Source organism: Mastigoproctus giganteus, chromosome 1 (genome assembly GCF_048544385.1).
Source record: "Mastigoproctus giganteus isolate SK-2022 chromosome 1, ASM4854438v1, whole genome shotgun sequence".
In the NCBI taxonomy this organism is placed as follows: domain Eukaryota; kingdom Metazoa; phylum Arthropoda; class Arachnida; order Uropygi; family Thelyphonidae; genus Mastigoproctus; species Mastigoproctus giganteus.
Genome location: NC_143575.1, coordinates 47,402,634 through 47,420,157, shown reverse-complemented (window position 1 = coordinate 47,420,157; position 17,524 = coordinate 47,402,634). Strand labels below are relative to the sequence as shown.

The 17,524-nt window shown below is 37.2% G+C and overlaps 1 protein-coding gene and 1 long non-coding RNA gene across 2 annotated transcripts in view; both read left to right on the top strand.

Annotated features, from left to right (window-relative positions):
* LOC150090767 (uncharacterized) overlaps nt 1-920 on the top strand; it is a 34,655-nt gene extending 33,735 nt beyond the window's left edge. The window contains exons 2-3 of the long non-coding RNA XR_016547306.1: nt 355-581; nt 744-920. This is a non-coding gene — a long non-coding RNA (uncharacterized LOC150090767). The remainder of the gene's footprint in view (nt 1-354; nt 582-743) is intronic.
* A 241-nt stretch (nt 921-1,161) lies between these two features.
* The window catches only part of LOC150090766 (putative polypeptide N-acetylgalactosaminyltransferase 9), a 134,596-nt gene continuing 118,233 nt past the window's right edge, over nt 1,162-17,524 (top strand). Inside the window, exons 1-2 of the mRNA XM_090371424.1 lie at nt 1,162-1,436; nt 16,283-16,449. Of these exons, the coding sequence (XP_090227550.1) occupies nt 1,162-1,436; nt 16,283-16,449 (442 nt within the window). The remainder of the gene's footprint in view (nt 1,437-16,282; nt 16,450-17,524) is intronic.

The window sequence follows — 17,524 nt, the reverse complement described above, 5'->3', positions numbered from 1 at the left end:
GTGTCTTTCCTGCTGATGTCATAGTGGGAAAATCAATCCTTACTACATCAGAGCAGAAAGAACAACCAAGATCTCACTCAGTCAGACTTCAAAAGGAACATTAAATATGCCTTTGTGGGAGGCCTAATTACTTGGTGCTCTTACCTAATAGTTCCACTCTTGTGGGATATGCAAAAAATATCCTATATGCTAGTCATCTCCAGACTGCATAATCAATTCAGTTAACAATAATTAAATTCATTAGATTACATATTATGCTATTATGAGAAATATATTTGTTAGTTATAAAATGTTCATAAAAAAATAATTGTCTATGTTTACAAATTATTTGAATTCCAAATTACTTTCCTACAGATACACAGCTTATGCTTTCAGTTGATGGCAGTAATGTGTGGATAACTAATCAGCCCCACTATTTGGACTACAAAGAATCTATTTTATGAGTAGTGTAATGGATGCTACTGAATGGAATGGTTGTCATGATCATTGATTCCAAATTAAGTAGGGCAAAATTTGGACCTTTGGTACTAGCAACTCAGTCACCAAGAAGTTTCATTTAACAGCATGGAAGAGACATTCAGGTAGCAGTTAAATTACTTTTATCTTAAGATACTATACTTGACCAAGAATATCAATTTTAATAAATTTCATGTTGTTATTGATCACTCTTCAATTAATTTTGTACTTTGTACTACTATTTCCTTTTAGTAATAGTGATGTTTTTCTGTTTGACTGTCTTTTAGGACACCATGTCTGGATTTGCATAAGATATCAATCCCTAGTTTTTCATATGCCACTTCCTCTCTCTCTCTTGCTATCAGTAGAAGATAGCAGAATATTGATTACAAGAAAAAGAAAGATGGAGATTCACAAGAAATGACAATGACTTATACATCAGTTAAACAAAACCTAATATCTAAAAAGACACCAATATATTTATAGTTATGACTGTCAATTTTTGAGAGAAAAATGTTAAGTTCCATATTCAGAATTTCCTAAGGCATGTTTTACTGGCTGATCACATTTACAAAATATATTTTTAATTTGCAGAATTTTCTAAATTTCATATAGTACTGATTTTTGAAATTACCAACAGTTATGATTTTCCATTTCAAATATAAGAGACGCTGTGGATTTATCATAGGATTTTTATTACTTGTGATGATTGTTTACTTTTTACAGCATCATAAAGTACAGAATAGAGATACATATGGAAATTTTGAAAAGTCAGTAGAGCAGATGGAAACTAGATATTTTAATAATGCTAACCATCATGAAGGAATCACATTTTCTTTTAAGCCAGTAAAGCAAATGGATTTGGCAGAAGATGATGAATATAGATTAAAAAAAATAGGTTGGAATCATCATGGATTTAATCAATATCAGAGTGATTTGATATCCCTACATCGTCTGCTTCCCGATGTTAGGGATAAACAGTAAGTTGATTACTGAGGCTTATTTTCTTATAATTTTATGTATATTTTATTTATTGGTTTATGTTAGTTTTTATTTTTATTTATTATTTTTGAGTGAATAAGAAAATCTGTCATTTCTGTTATATTGTATATATTTTTGAAATATTGAAAGAAATAAAGAGCTGCGGGTATCTCATTAAATTTACCAACTGTAAAATACCAAAATGTGTATTACCAGAAGAAGTGATGTGATCAATAAATGTAATTTAGATTGATTGTATTGTATGTTTGATTTTATATTAGCAAAATGAAGCAAGGAAGCAAACATAAGTTTGCTTCCTTGCTTCTTTTGTTTTGCTAATATAAAGTTTTGCTTCCTTGATTTTTGCCAAAAATCAAAACAAAATAACATAACCAATGTCACCTTCCCTCTTTTCAGTTACCTATTTCTTTCAAGTATCTATCCAGATCCTTCTTAAATTTAGATGAGCTTCAACCTCTACAAGAGCAGGTGGGAGTTTATTCCAACATTCAAAATTCTTTGATTAATGAAGAATTTTCAGACATCCAGTCTATAATTATCCCTTCACTGTTTAAATTTATGCTCCCTTGTGTATGTTACATGACTAACCATAAAACTTCTCTCTCTGCATTTAGTTTACTTAAACCTTTCAGCCTTAAACAGATCATATCACAGATATCTGGTTTCAGGACACTGTAATCTAAACTCAAGTACAGTCTGTCCTCGTATAGCACGATATTTGGTTCCTAGAAACCCTCGTGCAATGCAAAATCGTGCAATATTATTATTATTATTATTATTATTATTAGCTATATAGTGCAAGGAAGCCTGAGGCTTATGCTGCACCAGCCAAAAAAAAAAATTTCTGAATTACCCTGAGAGAGAGAGAGAGAGAGAGAGAGAGAGAGAGAGAGAGAGAGAGAGAGAGAGAGAGAGAGAGAGAGAGAGAAGGGAAGGGAATCACCAAGAAAGAGAAGAATGATGATATCCAGCTCAGGACCCTGGGTGTGCCAAGCCCATATTCACCAGATGTGAACCCCTGGGGTTACCAGATGTGAACCCCTGGGGTTAATATAAACAACAGGCCCTATGGGAAAAGTGGGGTTAGGTGCCGACAACCCAAGATTGAACACACATTTGGAACCAAAACATTACCAAACACAATAAATAATCGGGTAATTTTAATCGTTATAAAATACGTAAGTATTTTATAACGATTAAAATATGTAATAAAAATATAATATATATTTTTTATTATAATATAATAAATAATAAAAAATAAATATTTTTATTATATTATAATAAAGTATTTTTAGTATTTTTTAATACTAAAAAAGTATTTTTTACGAATAAAATACGTATTTTATTCTTAAAAAAATTATTATATTAAATAAAATAGTCGTAATAAAATACTTATGTATTTTATAATATGTAAGTATAAATTATAATACGTAAGTCGTAATAAAATACTTAACGTATTTTATTACTTACGTATTTTATTACGTAATAAAATATTGCTAATGCTTTTGCTTCTATCGTAAGCAAACTTGTTTTTTGTTTGATTTTCTATCCAAACAGATGACAGCCATTCCATCTCTTCCAATTCTTTGTGTCTTAATCTAATGGATTTTAATTACACTTTGAGTTGTTCCTGCTATGAAAGTTGTTTTTGTTTTCTCTCCATTCTTTGTAATTCTCGGCGTTCCCTCATTTAGGTCTGTAGCGCATGCAATACGCATGGTCTTTCATTTCGCTCAAAGCGTTTCACAATTTCATATTTTTTTTCTCTATCGACAGAGGGGGACTGGCCATAAGCCTTACCGGGGAAACCCCGGTGGGCCAGAGGCCGGTGTGATTTTGGCCATAAACCGTAGTATGAGGCCACTATAAATTTTTGATCCAGTCCGCCTCTGTTTATCGATATTGCTTTTTTTTTTTCTCTCTCTGAATCTGCAGTGTCTTCGCCAGGACACTTCCTTTTCACACCTTTTAAGTATTTTACTCATTTTTAGGGAATAAAGCACAATTACAAAACGAGGAGGCACGCTTAATACACATAAACAAAGCTGCGCGCGTATAGCAACTGAATAAACAACACCGTAAAGGCCGACATACACTATTAACACTTCACATTTTACTAAAGCACATTTCTGGGGGTTACTACCATAAAACAATAAAAACAATTTCCAGTTTCGTTTCTGCTAGTGGAATCTGTTATAAACTGATAGTAAACTCCATCTAATTGCATTTGCGATTATATCGATAGCTGGAATTGTGTTGGTTTTTACGTTATTATGGTGAAATATGTTTCCCCTTCACTGATATAAAACACATAAATACATTTTCAGAACCTTCTTCATTCCTATCGTGTTGCGTTCGGTTGGGGTGATTCCGCGTTCGACTGCCATTTCTTGTAAACACAAAGCGAATCGTGCATAAGCGAATTCGGTTCGTGTTATATAAGATAACGTTCCTCTATTTATAAATTGTGTATGATCGAATTCGTGTAATGTAAACACGTGTTATACGAGGACCGACTGTATCTTGATAAGAATACCCCTTTGTGCCCTTAATCACTCTTGTCACCCTTTTCAATGCCTGTTCCAACAGGTCCACTTCTTTGCTTAAATTGGGGTGTCCAAGTTTGTATACAATATTCAAGATGCAGCTTAACCATTGCTCTGTATAATGGAATAATCACCTCTATTTCTACTGGCAAAGTTTCTATATGATAGTGAGAGAACCTTATGAGTTGTCCTAGCAGCCTATCTACACTGCTCAGAAACCTATAGTACTTCAATATGGTGTAGCAGTCAAGAAGAAAGAAGATACTAGCAGACAGACTTGGATCTCTTCAGATTTTAATTGTCAGGGTATACATAAGAGGGAAAGTTATTTCAAAGAACAGAAGCAGAAGAGATAAACGAACAAGAGGGAATATTAATGCCAGCTTTCACACTTCTGCAGTGACCCTGAGGGATCTGAAATGAGAGGTGTTTTATCACTTCATAGCACCATGTGATCCTGCAGTGCTTCTTTAACCAGTGCCTCCATTAATTTTCCTGGAACAGAAGTTAAGCTCACAGGTCTATAATTACTTGTGTCAGCCTTTGATCCTCCTTTGTGAATTGGGGTCACATTTGCACATTTCCAGTCTATGGGTACCTCCCCTGAGTCCAAGGAAGCTCTCATAATTATGGCTAAGGGTTTGCTTACTTCCTTTGCTGCCTCCTTTAATATAACTGGATAGATCCCATCCACCCCGGGTGCCTTTCTTGTGTTTATCTTCAACAGTTTCTCCTCCACTTTACTCCCAGTTATTTCAAGATTCTGTAGCTTACTGCTAGAGTTGAATACACCTCTGGCATTCCCCTTGCTGAATAACTCCTCCTGTGTGAATGTCGATGCAAAATATTCATTTAGTTTGTTAGCTACCTGAGCAGGATCATCAACAGTTGACCCATCAATATCAAGTGGACCAATCTGATTCATCCCTTTCCTTCTAGAGTTTACATAAGTAAAGAACTCTTTGCTGTTTTTCTTTGCATCCCTTGCCAAGGATTTCTCGTAATCTGCCTTCGCCTGCCTAACCTCCTTTGTAACTTGGTTGCATATCAACTTGTATCTATCATAGGCTTCTGTGTCATGTGTTAATTTGTATGTATCCCATGCATTTTTCTTCTCTGCCATATGCCTCATTAGTTCATCTGACATGCCATTTTGGCCTAAACCTTGAACAATATTTCTTAGTTGGTATGTAAAGCCTAGTAGCTTCCAAGATAAGTTCTTTGAATGCTTCCCATTTTGAATTTGCTGTTGGTAACATCATCAGTTGGTCCCACTGTATAGAATTTAAATACTGTCTCAGTCCATCGTAGTCGCCTTTACGGAAGCAATAACCCTTCCCTTTACCCCTAATGGTAGTTACCTCTTTGAGTAAATCCCACTTCAGCACACTGTGATCACTGCCACCTAGTGGTTCATTTATCTGCAGATTCTTAATGCATGAAGAATCACTGCTGATAATCAAATCAAGAGTATTACTCCCTCTAGTTGCCTCCCGAACATGCTGATGTAGAAAACAATCATCCAATAAATCCACAAAAGCCCTGCTAGTGTGTGAGTATCCAGCCCCCAAATTCCAGTCAATATCTGGGAAATTAAAATCTCCCATTATAAGACACTCTGATTTACTGGCCCACTCTATTTCCCTGTATAGTTCCTTATTATACTCATCAGAGCCATTAGGCCTATAGCACACTCCTACTCTCAATTTTGATCTCCCAATGTTTATGTCACACCAAACTGACTCCACACTGCACTGTCCAGCGATGTCGACTGGCTTCACTTCCTTGGTTTTTATGTGTTTCTTAACTAATAGCATAACACCTCCCCCCTTCCTATCCTGTCTATCCTTTCTGTACACATTGTACTCCCCAAATTCCAGTTCTGCATCCCTTATATCTGTGTGACACCACGTCTCTGATATCCCAACAATATCTGCCTTCGATGTTTTGAGCAATACCTCAAATTCATCAAATTTATTTACTAAACTCCTAGCATTGGTGTACACGCAAGTATACCTGCACCTGTTTCTATTCTTAGCTACCCTAACACAACCCATGTGTTTACTTGTACCGCAATGGCTCCCAGCAGTCTCTGAAATACCATGCATCTTGTTTTTCAGGCTTCTGCTCATTCTAATAGAAGCAGTGCAAGAATCTCTTTCACCTCTGCCAGTGGCTACTGTCAATCTATTGGTCTTTGTCTCCCCCCAAGCTAGCAGTTTTCCGACCCACCTAACACTGCCTCGATAGCATCAGCAAATATTCTTGCACCCTTTCTATTTAAGTGTATCCCATCCCTGTAGAAGCAATCTCTCCTGTTAACAAGTACAGTCCAGGCTGAAAAAAATTCTACCCCTTGAGCCTTGCACAATCTTTCCAGGGCCGAATTGATTGACAAGGCTCTCATCATATACTCCCTCCTATCGTGTCTGGGCAGAATTGCAGACACTTTCAAATTCAACCCTAATTCTCGGCTTTTGTTCAACAGTGACCTGTACTTGTTAAGTAATTCTGCCGGTCTCCCACTCTTAATATTATTAGTGCCAACGTGTACAACTATATCACCTTTTGTGCCCTTAAAAGATGATATTCGCTCTACAACGTCATCAACCTTTGCCCCTGGCAGACATACCCTGGTCCTGTTCCACCTATCTTTTTTACAAAGCATGTTCCCCGTTTCCCTGACAATAGAGTCACCAACAACTACTAGTTCCTTCGGGACCAGCGCATTCTGCCTTGGGGGTTGTCTCTGTGTCACGCGATGCCCAAGTGCAAGCTCTGGCGTTGATGTGGGCAGCTGAGAGCTTGATGGGCCCCTCAATTTAGTTTCTTCGAGGGCATCCACCCTGTCCTTCAAGCTCTCATATAGGCCCATAAGAACGCCGAGTTGTTGCCTGATATCGATACACTCCTTGCATCGCGCACACACAAAGACATCCCCCTTGGCAGTATCATGTCCCATACCCGATTGCTCTGCAAACATCAAGCAAACAGTGCATTTTATAAGGCTGTGAGTCAGAGGACAACTGCCCCTAGGCCGACCGGGCTAGCCGAGTGGGTAAAGTACCTGCCCGGCAACCCAAAGGTCGCGGGTTCGATTCCCGCCTCGGGCTTGGATCAAAGTACTGCAAAAACCTTGGGAGGTGCAATATGGCCACAGAAGCCGATGCGCCAACAACTACCAAATCAAAAAAAAAAAAAAAAAAAAAAAAAACAACTGCCCCCCTCAGTTCTGCTCTGAGCCACAGCACTTCCATTAGCTTGAGCCTTTTGCTTTGCTGCTCTGGTCTGAGTCATGATTCTATTAATTTATTAATTAATTATGTTATGTTATTAATTATATTACGTTTGTAATCTAAGTCGTTATATGTATTTATTTAAACGTACAATTTAACTGCTAACGAAGTTCAACTAACGCTATCTAGTACGGTATCACAATGGCGGGAAAGTTAATAACGGTAGCGGTAGTTACGAACACGTGGAAACCCTTACCGATACTTTTACAAGGCCGAGTAAAGAATAAATACACCAAATTAATCAAAAAATCACAAAATAATGTTATACTACTAAATTTAAATCAAAAGTTTTAGAAAAACAATAATTTCAAATCAATAAATAAGAAAAATCCACTTAGCGGCTTGGAACACGACCGTCACTAGTAGCCTCGTCAGCGTCTCTGTCAGCGTGTCCATAATGTGTCCAGAGCTCATCACATGTCAAGTATGTAGCAATTAAGAAATATATGTAAATCTTAAATATATTATTTAATAATTGTATTTTAATCAATTACATCAATATACACAGTGAAGTTAAATCAGAGTGAAAACAATGGTGAAATGATACCAAAATTTGACAACAACCATTAGGACACAGACTGATAGATTAACTAGAGTAGCAGGCAGAGGTGAAGGTGATTCTGCACTGCTTCTATTGGAAAATGTAGCAGCCTGGAAAGTGAAGTGTCTGAGATTTCAGGCCCTACTGTGGGGTCATCAAGGAATAAGTAAATATGTGGGCTGTGTAAGGGTAACTAAGAGTAAGAATATGTGCATGTGTACTTACATTTACAGTAATGCTAGGAGCATTGTAAATATATTTGATGAATTTCAAGTACCGATTAAGTCATCAAATACGGACATTGTAGGGATAGCAGAGACATGGTGTCACTCAGACATAAGTGATGCTGAATTTGAATATGGGAAGGCAGTTGATCCAGTCGAGATGGACAAGTGCAATGTTGAGCCAGTTTGGCGTGATAAACACTAGGAAAACAAAATTGAATGTAGGATTGTGTTATAGGCCTAATGACTATGATGAGTATACCAAACAGTTATACAGAGAAATAGTGGGCTAGTAAATCAGAATGTCTTATAGTGTGGAATTTTAACTTTCCAAATATTGACTGGAATTTGTGGGTTGGTCACTCACACACTAGCAAGATATTTTTGGATTTCTTAGTGACTGTTTTCTATAGCAGCATGTTAGAGAGCCAACAAGAGGAAGCAATACTCTTGATCTGGTTATCAGCAGTGATTCTTCATGCATTAAGAATTTGCAAGTAAAAGACCAATTGGGTAGCAGCGATTACAGTGTACTAATGTGGAATTTAATTAAAGACATAACTACTGTCAAGGGTAAATATAAAAAAAAATTTTTTGCTTTTTCATAAGGGTGACTACAGTGGTCTCAGATAGTTTTTAAATTCTATGCAGTGGAACTAACTGTGATATTACCAACAGCAAATTCTAAACGGGAAATAATCACAGAAGCTATTTGGCTTTTCATACCGACTAAGAAATACTGTTCAAGGAGTAGACCTAAATGAATGTCAGATGAACTGTTGAGACATGTGGCAGAGCACAAAAGTGCATGGGATGCATATAAATTATCAGGTGATGCAGAAGCCTATGGTAGATATAAATTAGTCTATAATCAAGTCGCAAAGGAGGTTAGGCAAGCTAAGGCAGATTGAGAAGTCTCTAAGAATACAAAGAAAAGCAGGGAAGACTTATTTGCTTATATTAACAGTAGAAGGAAGGAGTTAAATCACATTGTGCCACTTGATGTCATTGAGTTAATTGTTGATGACCCCACTCATGTTGCTGACAAATTGAATAGGTATATTGACTCTACATTTACACGTGAGGAATTCTTTAGGGAGGGAATGATAGAATTTTATCAAGCTTCAGTGGGGAGCTAAATGACTTTGTAATAACTGAAAGGAAAGTTGAAGAGAAATTGTTGAAGTTAAACATGAAAGGCACCTGGGGAGAATGGGATATATCCAATTATATTAAGAGAGGCAGCAAAGGAAGTAAGCAAACCTTTAGCCATAATTATGAGAGCATCCTTGGATTCAGGGGAGGTCTCCACAGATGGAAGAAGTGGGAATGTATCCCCAGTTCACAAAGGGGGTTCAAAGGGTGATGCAAATAATTAGAGACCTGTTAGTTTAACTTCTGTTCCAGGGAAAATAATGGAGTCACCGGTTAAAAGAAGTAATGCAAGATCATCTAGACAAGGCTGCAGTTAAATTTCAGATATAGCATGGGTATGTTAAGGGGAAATTTTGTCTGAACAGTATGATTGGATACTATGATGTGGTTACAAAGGAACTGGATGCAAATAATAATTTTTATATCATATACTTGGATTTTGGGAAAGATTTTGATACTGTTGCACATAAAAAAAAAAAAAAAAACTGCTATACATGCTATACAAACTGGGACATGTGGCATTAAGGGCAAGTTACTGCTATGGATAAAGAGATGGCTGAGTGGAAGAAGACAGAGAGTGGTTGTCAATTGGCACTCCACTTCATGGACTAATGTTATTAGTGGAGTCCCCCAGTTTTCAGTACCTACCTGCCCCATTGTTTTTTTTTTTTTTTTTAATATGTATTAATGATATTAATGAAGGTATATCAGGCTTAATTTCTGGGTTTTCAGATGATACAATGGTTGGCAGGGTGATTGACAGTAATCAGGATAAGCTACTTAAACAAGATAGGACAATTATTTCGATGGCTGAGAAATGACAGTTGAAGTTTAATGTTGACAAATACAAGGTGCTGCATGTTGGTAGCAGTAATCCCACAGTAACGTATCATCTGTGGTACATCTGTAACTCAGGGTAGTGGAAAACAAAAAATACTTTTAGTTAAAGACCTGTTTGAGCAGTCAGATACAAAATTCTCTGAGCAGTACAGACATGCTGCCAGGACAGCTCATAGAGTTTGTCAATGATATACAGAAACTTTGCTGGCAGGGATAAGGAGGTTATTATCCCTCTTGCAAGGCCATGGTTAGACCGCATTTTGAATATTGTATACAGGTCTGCAGGCCTCACTTTAGGAAGGATGTAGATCTGCTAGATTATATGCAGGGAAGGGCAAAAGGGCTCTCTTACCTAGAAAGGCTTCAGTTCTGCAAATTGCATCTGGAGTGTAGCCACCTGCAGGGTGATCTTATTGAGGTGTTTAAAGCTTTGAATGGAGTGGGTAAGTTGAATGTGAATGGCATTCTTCCTCTTGCAAGCTGGCATAAATGAGGGGTCATAAATTTAAGTTAAGGAAGGATGGTTGCAGGATAAATGTGTGGAAGTTGGCCCTCTACAAGCAGTAGTTTGAACAGGCTTCCGTCTGTTGTTATGGAATAGTTAGTATTAGTAGAAGCATAAGTTGCAAGAAAGCAAGCTTATGCAGCATCAGCCAAAAAAAAAAAAAAAAAAACCCCACCTCAACCATTTCACTACTCCATTCATTCCAATTGTCTATTCAACTCAGCCTTAAATTTATTTAGGCTATCAACTTCCACAACAAAAGGTGGAAGACTGTTCAATCAATCAACCACATGCTGGCTAGAAGCATATTGGTTAAAGGCAAATTTCCACACATATATTCTACAACTGTCTTTCCTCAATTTGGATCTATGCTCCCTCAGGTTCTTAATCTGAGCAAGAGGAAGAATCCTATCAGCATTCAGCTTGCTCAACCCATTCAAGGCCTTATACACCTCAATCAGATCACTTCGCAGGTGCCTACTTTCCAGGCGCTGAAATTTGCAGAACTTAAGCCTTTCTTGGTGAGAGCATCCCTTTGTTCCTCTCGCCAATCTTTTTGTTCTTCTTTGTACTTGTTCTAGAAACTCTACATCCTTCCTAAAATGAGGCCTCCAGACCTGTACAGAGAATTTCGTATTGCCTTGTACAACGGGATAATCACCTTCCTATCCTTGCTAGCAAAATTCCTATATATCATTGACAAGACTCCATGACCTGCCCTGACAGCCCATCTGCACTGCTCAACAAACTTCATATTTGACTGCACAACTATCCCCAGGTCTTTTTCACTTTCCACTTCCCTGAGTGTAGTACCACACAGTTGGTACGTTTCTCCTGGGTTATTGCTACCAATATGCAGTACTTGGCATTTGTCAATGTTAAAACTTCAGTTTCCCTTCTCAGCCCATCTATCTAACTTTCCTGATCCTGTTGTAATAGCATACTGTTTTACTGTTGTTAACAACCCTGCCAACCTTTGTATCATCTGCAAACTTGGACATTAATCCTGATATACCTTCATTAATATCATTGATGAATACATAAAACAAAAATGGGCCCAGCACTGAACCCTTGGGAACTCCATTAATAAGATTTGTCCACGATGAGCAGTGTCCATTGATTACCACTCTTTGTCGTCTCCCATTCAACCATCCCTTTATCCATTGTAGCAACTTACCCTTAGTGCCATACCTCTCCAATTTGTACAGCAGTCTTCCATGTGCAACAGTATCAAAAGCTTTCCTGAAATCCAAGTATATGATATCAAAATTAGTTTTGATATTAAGTTCCTTTGTGACCACATCATAGTATCCAATCATATTGGTCAGACAAGACCTCCCTTTAACAAACCCATGCTGTGTCTTAACTATTACTGCAGTCTTGCCTAGATCATCCAGCAATGCTTCTTTAACCAGTGACTCCATTATTTTCCCTGGAACAAAGGTTAAACTAAACAAAGGTTATAGTTACTTGTGTCACCTTTTGAACCCCCTTTGTTAATTGGTGATACATTTGCACACCTCCAGTCCATGGGGACCTCCTCTGAGTCCAAAGAAGCCGTCATAATTATGGCTAAGGGTTTGCTTACTCTCTTTGCTGCCTCCTTTAATATAACTGGATAGATCCCGTCCACCCCACGTGCCTTCCTTATGTTTAAATTCAACAATTTCTCTTCCACTTTGCTCTCAGTTATTACAAAATTACTTAGCTCCCTGTTAGAGTTTGATAAACTTCTGGCATTCCCCTCATTGAATAACTCGTGTGTGAATGCAGATGCAAAATACTCATTCAGTTTATCAGCTACCTGAGCATCATCAGTTGTCAACCCATCTATGTTAAGTGGTCCAATCTGATTCATCCCTTTCCTTCTAGAGTTTACATAAGTAAAGAACTCTTTGCTGTTTTTCTTTGCATCCTTTGCCAAAGATTTCTTGTTATCCGCCTTCATCTGCCTAACCTCCTTTGTGACTTGATTACAGACAAGCTTCTATCTGCCATAGGCTTCTGTGTCACCTGATAATTTGTATGCATCCCATACATTTTTCTTCTCTGCCATGAGCCTCATTAATTCATCTGACATCCATTTAGGCCTGAACCTTGAATGGTATTTCTTAATTGGAATGAAAAGCCTAGTAGCCTCCAAGATTAAGTCCCTGAAGGCATCCCATTTAGAATTCAACATTGGTAACATCATCAGTTGATTCCATTGTGCAGAATTTAAAAACTGTCTGAGACCCCAGTAGTCACCTTCATGAAAGCAAAAGCCCTTCCCTTTAGCCTTGATGGTAGTTACATCTTTAAGTAATTCCCATATCAGTACATTGTGATCACTGTCACACAGTGGTTCCTTTATCTGCAAATTCTTAATGCATGAATAATCACTGCTGATAATCAGATCAAGAGTATTATTCCCTCTGGTTGCCTCTTGAACGTGCTACTGTAGAAAATAGTCATCCAATAAATCCAAAAAAGTCTTGCTAGTGTGTGATTGACCAATCCACAAGTTCCAGTCAATGTCTGGAAAGTTAAAATCCCCCATTATAAAACATTCTGATTTACTGGCCCACTCTATTTCTCTGCACAATTGCTTATTATACTCATCAGACTCATTAGGCTTATAACACACACCTCTCTCATTTTTCCTTTCCCAGTGCTTATTTCACACCAGACAGACTCAACATTGCATTGTCCACCAACATCAATTGTATGTCCTTCCTTAGATTTTGTGTTTCTTAACTAACAGCATGACCCCTTCTCCCTTCCTGTCCTTTCTTTCCACATTGTGCTCCCCAAATTCCAATTCTGCACTGCTTATACCTGTGTGACACCATGTCTCTGATATCCTAACAATATCTGCCTTTGATGTCTTGACTAGCACTTCAAACTTATCAAATTTATTAACTATACTCCGCACCTGTTTCTACTTTTAGTTACCGTAACACAGCCCATGTATTTATTTGTTCCACTATGACTCCCAACAGTCGTGGAAATCTCCATTGCCTTGCTTTCCATGCTGCTGCTCATTCCAATAGAAGCAGTGCAAGAATTACTTTTGTCTCTGCCTGCAGCCACTGTTAACCTTTTAGTCTGTGTATCTCCCTCAAGCTATCAGTTTTCTGACCCACCTAACACTGCGTTGATAGCATTAGCAAATATTCTTGCACCCTTTCTATTTAAGGGTGCAAAAATATTTGCACCCTTAAATAGAAAATTAAGGGTGATGGCTTCTACAGGTACCCTGTCCCTGTAAAAGCCATCTCTCTTGTCAACAAGCACAGACCAGGCTGAAAAACATTTTATCCCTTGAGCTTTGCACAATCTCTCCAGGGCCGAATCGATCAACAAGGCTCTCATCATATACTTAATTCACGACTTTTTTCAACAAATTAAAGGAAGAACTAGACAAATCCTTGGAGGGTATGGATGGATGGATGGATGAAGTATTTGGTGTTTTTTTTTTTTTTTTTTTGCTGATGGCTATGTAAGCTTGCGTTTTTGCCTCATTTGTTGCTATTCTCCTACTTCACACCACTTTACCCATTTTGGAAAGGTCTGCATTATCTCTTCTTCTGGACTTTGCATATTCTAATTATCATTTGGTTGGCCCATTAAGAATTGTGGGATGGTACAAATTTAAAAGCACTGATGAAGTCATCAAAGCTGTGCAATTCTTGTTCTAACAAGCACAAAGCTTATTTGAAATGGCATTTGGAAGTTAACTAAAGATTCAGAAGTATTTAGATAAAAGAGATACTGAAATGTAATGATGTTTGTATTATTGATATTTTGTACTAATAAAATTTTATTAAATTATTCTCATACGGTGTGCAAAAATGAATGCTCGAGTTCAATCCCTGTTCACTAAACAAAGCAAGTTCACTTCTGTCGGGAATGAGAAAAGCTTTCTTTACCTTCAACTTTGTGGCTGAGTTAGCCAGTCTAAGTGGGAGCGACAACTTTCTTTTTCTTTTGTCAGTTCAGGGTTTCATCCAGAAAACACGCATGCACGCACGCACACATACGGAGAGAGAGAGCTGACCAAGTATATGCACTATTATTATGAACAAGATATATGTGTATACAGTCTGTCCCCGACACACTTAAGAGATACATTCCAGGACTTCTTACGTAAGTCGATTTTTATGTGACTCGGGAATGACTAATAAAATATTGCTACTATATCCCTGATATATCAAAATTACAAAAACTACCTAATATCTTCAAAAAAATGAAGAAAAATAGTTATATGTCATAACAATTAAAAACTTTATCTGGGGACAGCAGTGAATTAACCGGAGTGGCACATAAGAAAAGAAAACATAAAAGGAAGAAAAAACACATGTTACTGTACTATAAAAACTGATGTGTATTTTGTATGCTATGTAGGCTTTATAAGGGCTACTAAAGGATCAAAACTAAAGTGTACATATTTACACTTCAAAGTGTACACTTCAGGTGTGATGAACTGTAGGTAACTTAAAACGAGCCTTGAAGCATTAATAAGACGCATTAATCACAGGGTGTTGTAGGCTGAGTAGAGATCAGGGAGGTAGTATGTGATATGAACTCTTCAATCTTCATCTGTTTCATATGCTTTTTGTTTTCCTCTTCATAAATTTTGTAGTAAGCAATCTTGAACTTGTCTTTCTATTTTCAAGAAATGTTCAGTGTTTTCATCCATTCCATCAAACAGAGACCTTCCTGAATTTTACAAAACGCTTCTGCCACTTCCTTTAATTTGAACTGCTTCTTGGGTTGCTATGGTTCCTCAACAGATTCGGCTTTCCCTTGCTCCTCAACTATTTGTGAGCATCACCCAAAAAAAAAATAAATCTTCATTTCACCTATCCATCTCCTCCAATAGTTTGTCTAGTTCCTTGAATTTATTCAAGATGGATAGGTGAAATGGAGATTTATTTTTTTTTTTGGGTGATGCTTATAAGCTTGCTTTCTTCAACTCATTCATCCACAAGCTTGTCTACATCTTCGTTCTCCAGGATCAGTTTACAATTTTCTTTGGTAACAGAAGGCATCAGCTTATCTTTGTTGAGGCCTTCGTTGTCAAGCTCGGAGTTTTTTAGAAGATTTTTCCAAACTCTGCTCATAAATTGTTGTCAAATCATTCTGGTCTCTTGAAATGTTGCATATTCCATCAAGGATATTAAAGGGATAGAGTGCAATTCTCTGAAGAAATGGTTGATGGGACACAGTCCATGTGGTTTAAATGTTGTGGGGATTTCTCTGAAGTGCTTCAACATAGTTCACCTGTCTCAACACGTTGAATATTTCTTCAGAATTTTTAAAGCAGAAAATGAAATTTATTTACCTAGATTCTTATTACGCCGCAGGTTATTATCCAACATAGTTTGTATAGGAACAAAAATAAAAACTTATAACTTATTGTTCCTTCATTCAACTTCATTCTTAAAAATTATACAGAAAGTATTTTCACGATTTTACCAAAAATATTTACCCAAGTCTGAATTTATGTAACTTGGGCTTACATAAGTTGGGGACTAACTGTGTATGCCTTTACTGAGAGACTAAGGACATAAGAAAACAAAATTCTGAAGGATTGAGATAGTATATGTTAAGGGTATATAATGAGCTGAAGTGAAATGAGTGGCAGCAATTTTATCTAACTCTGTGTAGTTTCATCTACTATACATATAAATAAAAGGGTTGAATATGCATAGTATGTTTTTTTTTTTTTTTAGTTGTCAAGATAAGACATACTTAGAATCCATATTGGTCACAAGTGTCATAATTTGCTTCCACAACGAAGCTTGGAGTACTCTTCTCCGTACAGTCCACAGTGTTTTGGATAATTCTCCATCTCATCTTTTGAAGAATATCATTTTGGTTGATGATTATTCAACCTTTGGTAAGTAGCAGTGTGGTAGTATTCTATTTTTTCTAGAACTGACTTGGCTATTAATAAATAATTAGAACCTTACCCTTCAGGGAATTCTACGGACTCAATTAGACAAATCTGATCTTGTGTACAAATATTGAAGATTCTGTTTTGAGATTGTTTCCGGCATTATGGATAGTTAGTAGTGACAAATGATGCAAGAAAGCAAGCTTATAAGCATCACCCAAAAAAAATAAATCTCCATTTCATCTATTCCCTCGAATAGTTTGTCTAGTTCTTTGAATTTATTCAAACTAAACACTTTCACAATAACAGATGGAAGCTTGTTCCAGAAAACAACCACCAGTTGGCTAAAGGCAAACTTCCACACATCTATTCTGCAACCATTTGTCTTTAGTTTGAATGTATATCCCCTTATGTTTATAGTCTGAGCAAGAGGAAGAACCCCCCCCCCCATCAGCACTGAGTTGGTTCAAGCCATTCAAAGCCTCGAACACATCATTCAGATTACCTCACAGCTGTCTAGACACTGCAGTTTGCAGAACTGAAACCTTTCTTGGTAAGAGTACCCCTTTGTTCTCCTCACCACTCTCATTGCCCTTCTCTTTATTCAGTCCAGCAGCTCTACATTTTTCCTAAAATGAGGCCTCCAGACATGTATGCAGTACTGAGATGTGACCTGACCATTGCTTTATCCAATGGGATAATCATGTTATCCTTGCTACCAAAATTCTTGTATATCATTTACATAACCCCATGACCTGTCCTGGCAGCCTGTCTTCACTGCTCAGAGAACTTCATATCTAACTGCACAATTAGCCCTAGGTCCTTTTTATTTTCCACCACCTTGAGTGTAGTACCACACATTTGGTATGTTACCCTCAGATTATTGCTATCCATATGCAGTACCTTGCATTTGTCAATGTTAAACTTCAATTGCATTTCTCAGCCCATCTGCCTTTTTCTTGATTTTGTTGCAGCAAAAAATCTTAATTACTGTCGTTTACTACCCTGCCAACCTTTGTGTCATCTGTATTATCTAAGCCTGCTATCCCTTCACCACTATCATTAAATGCAGAAAACA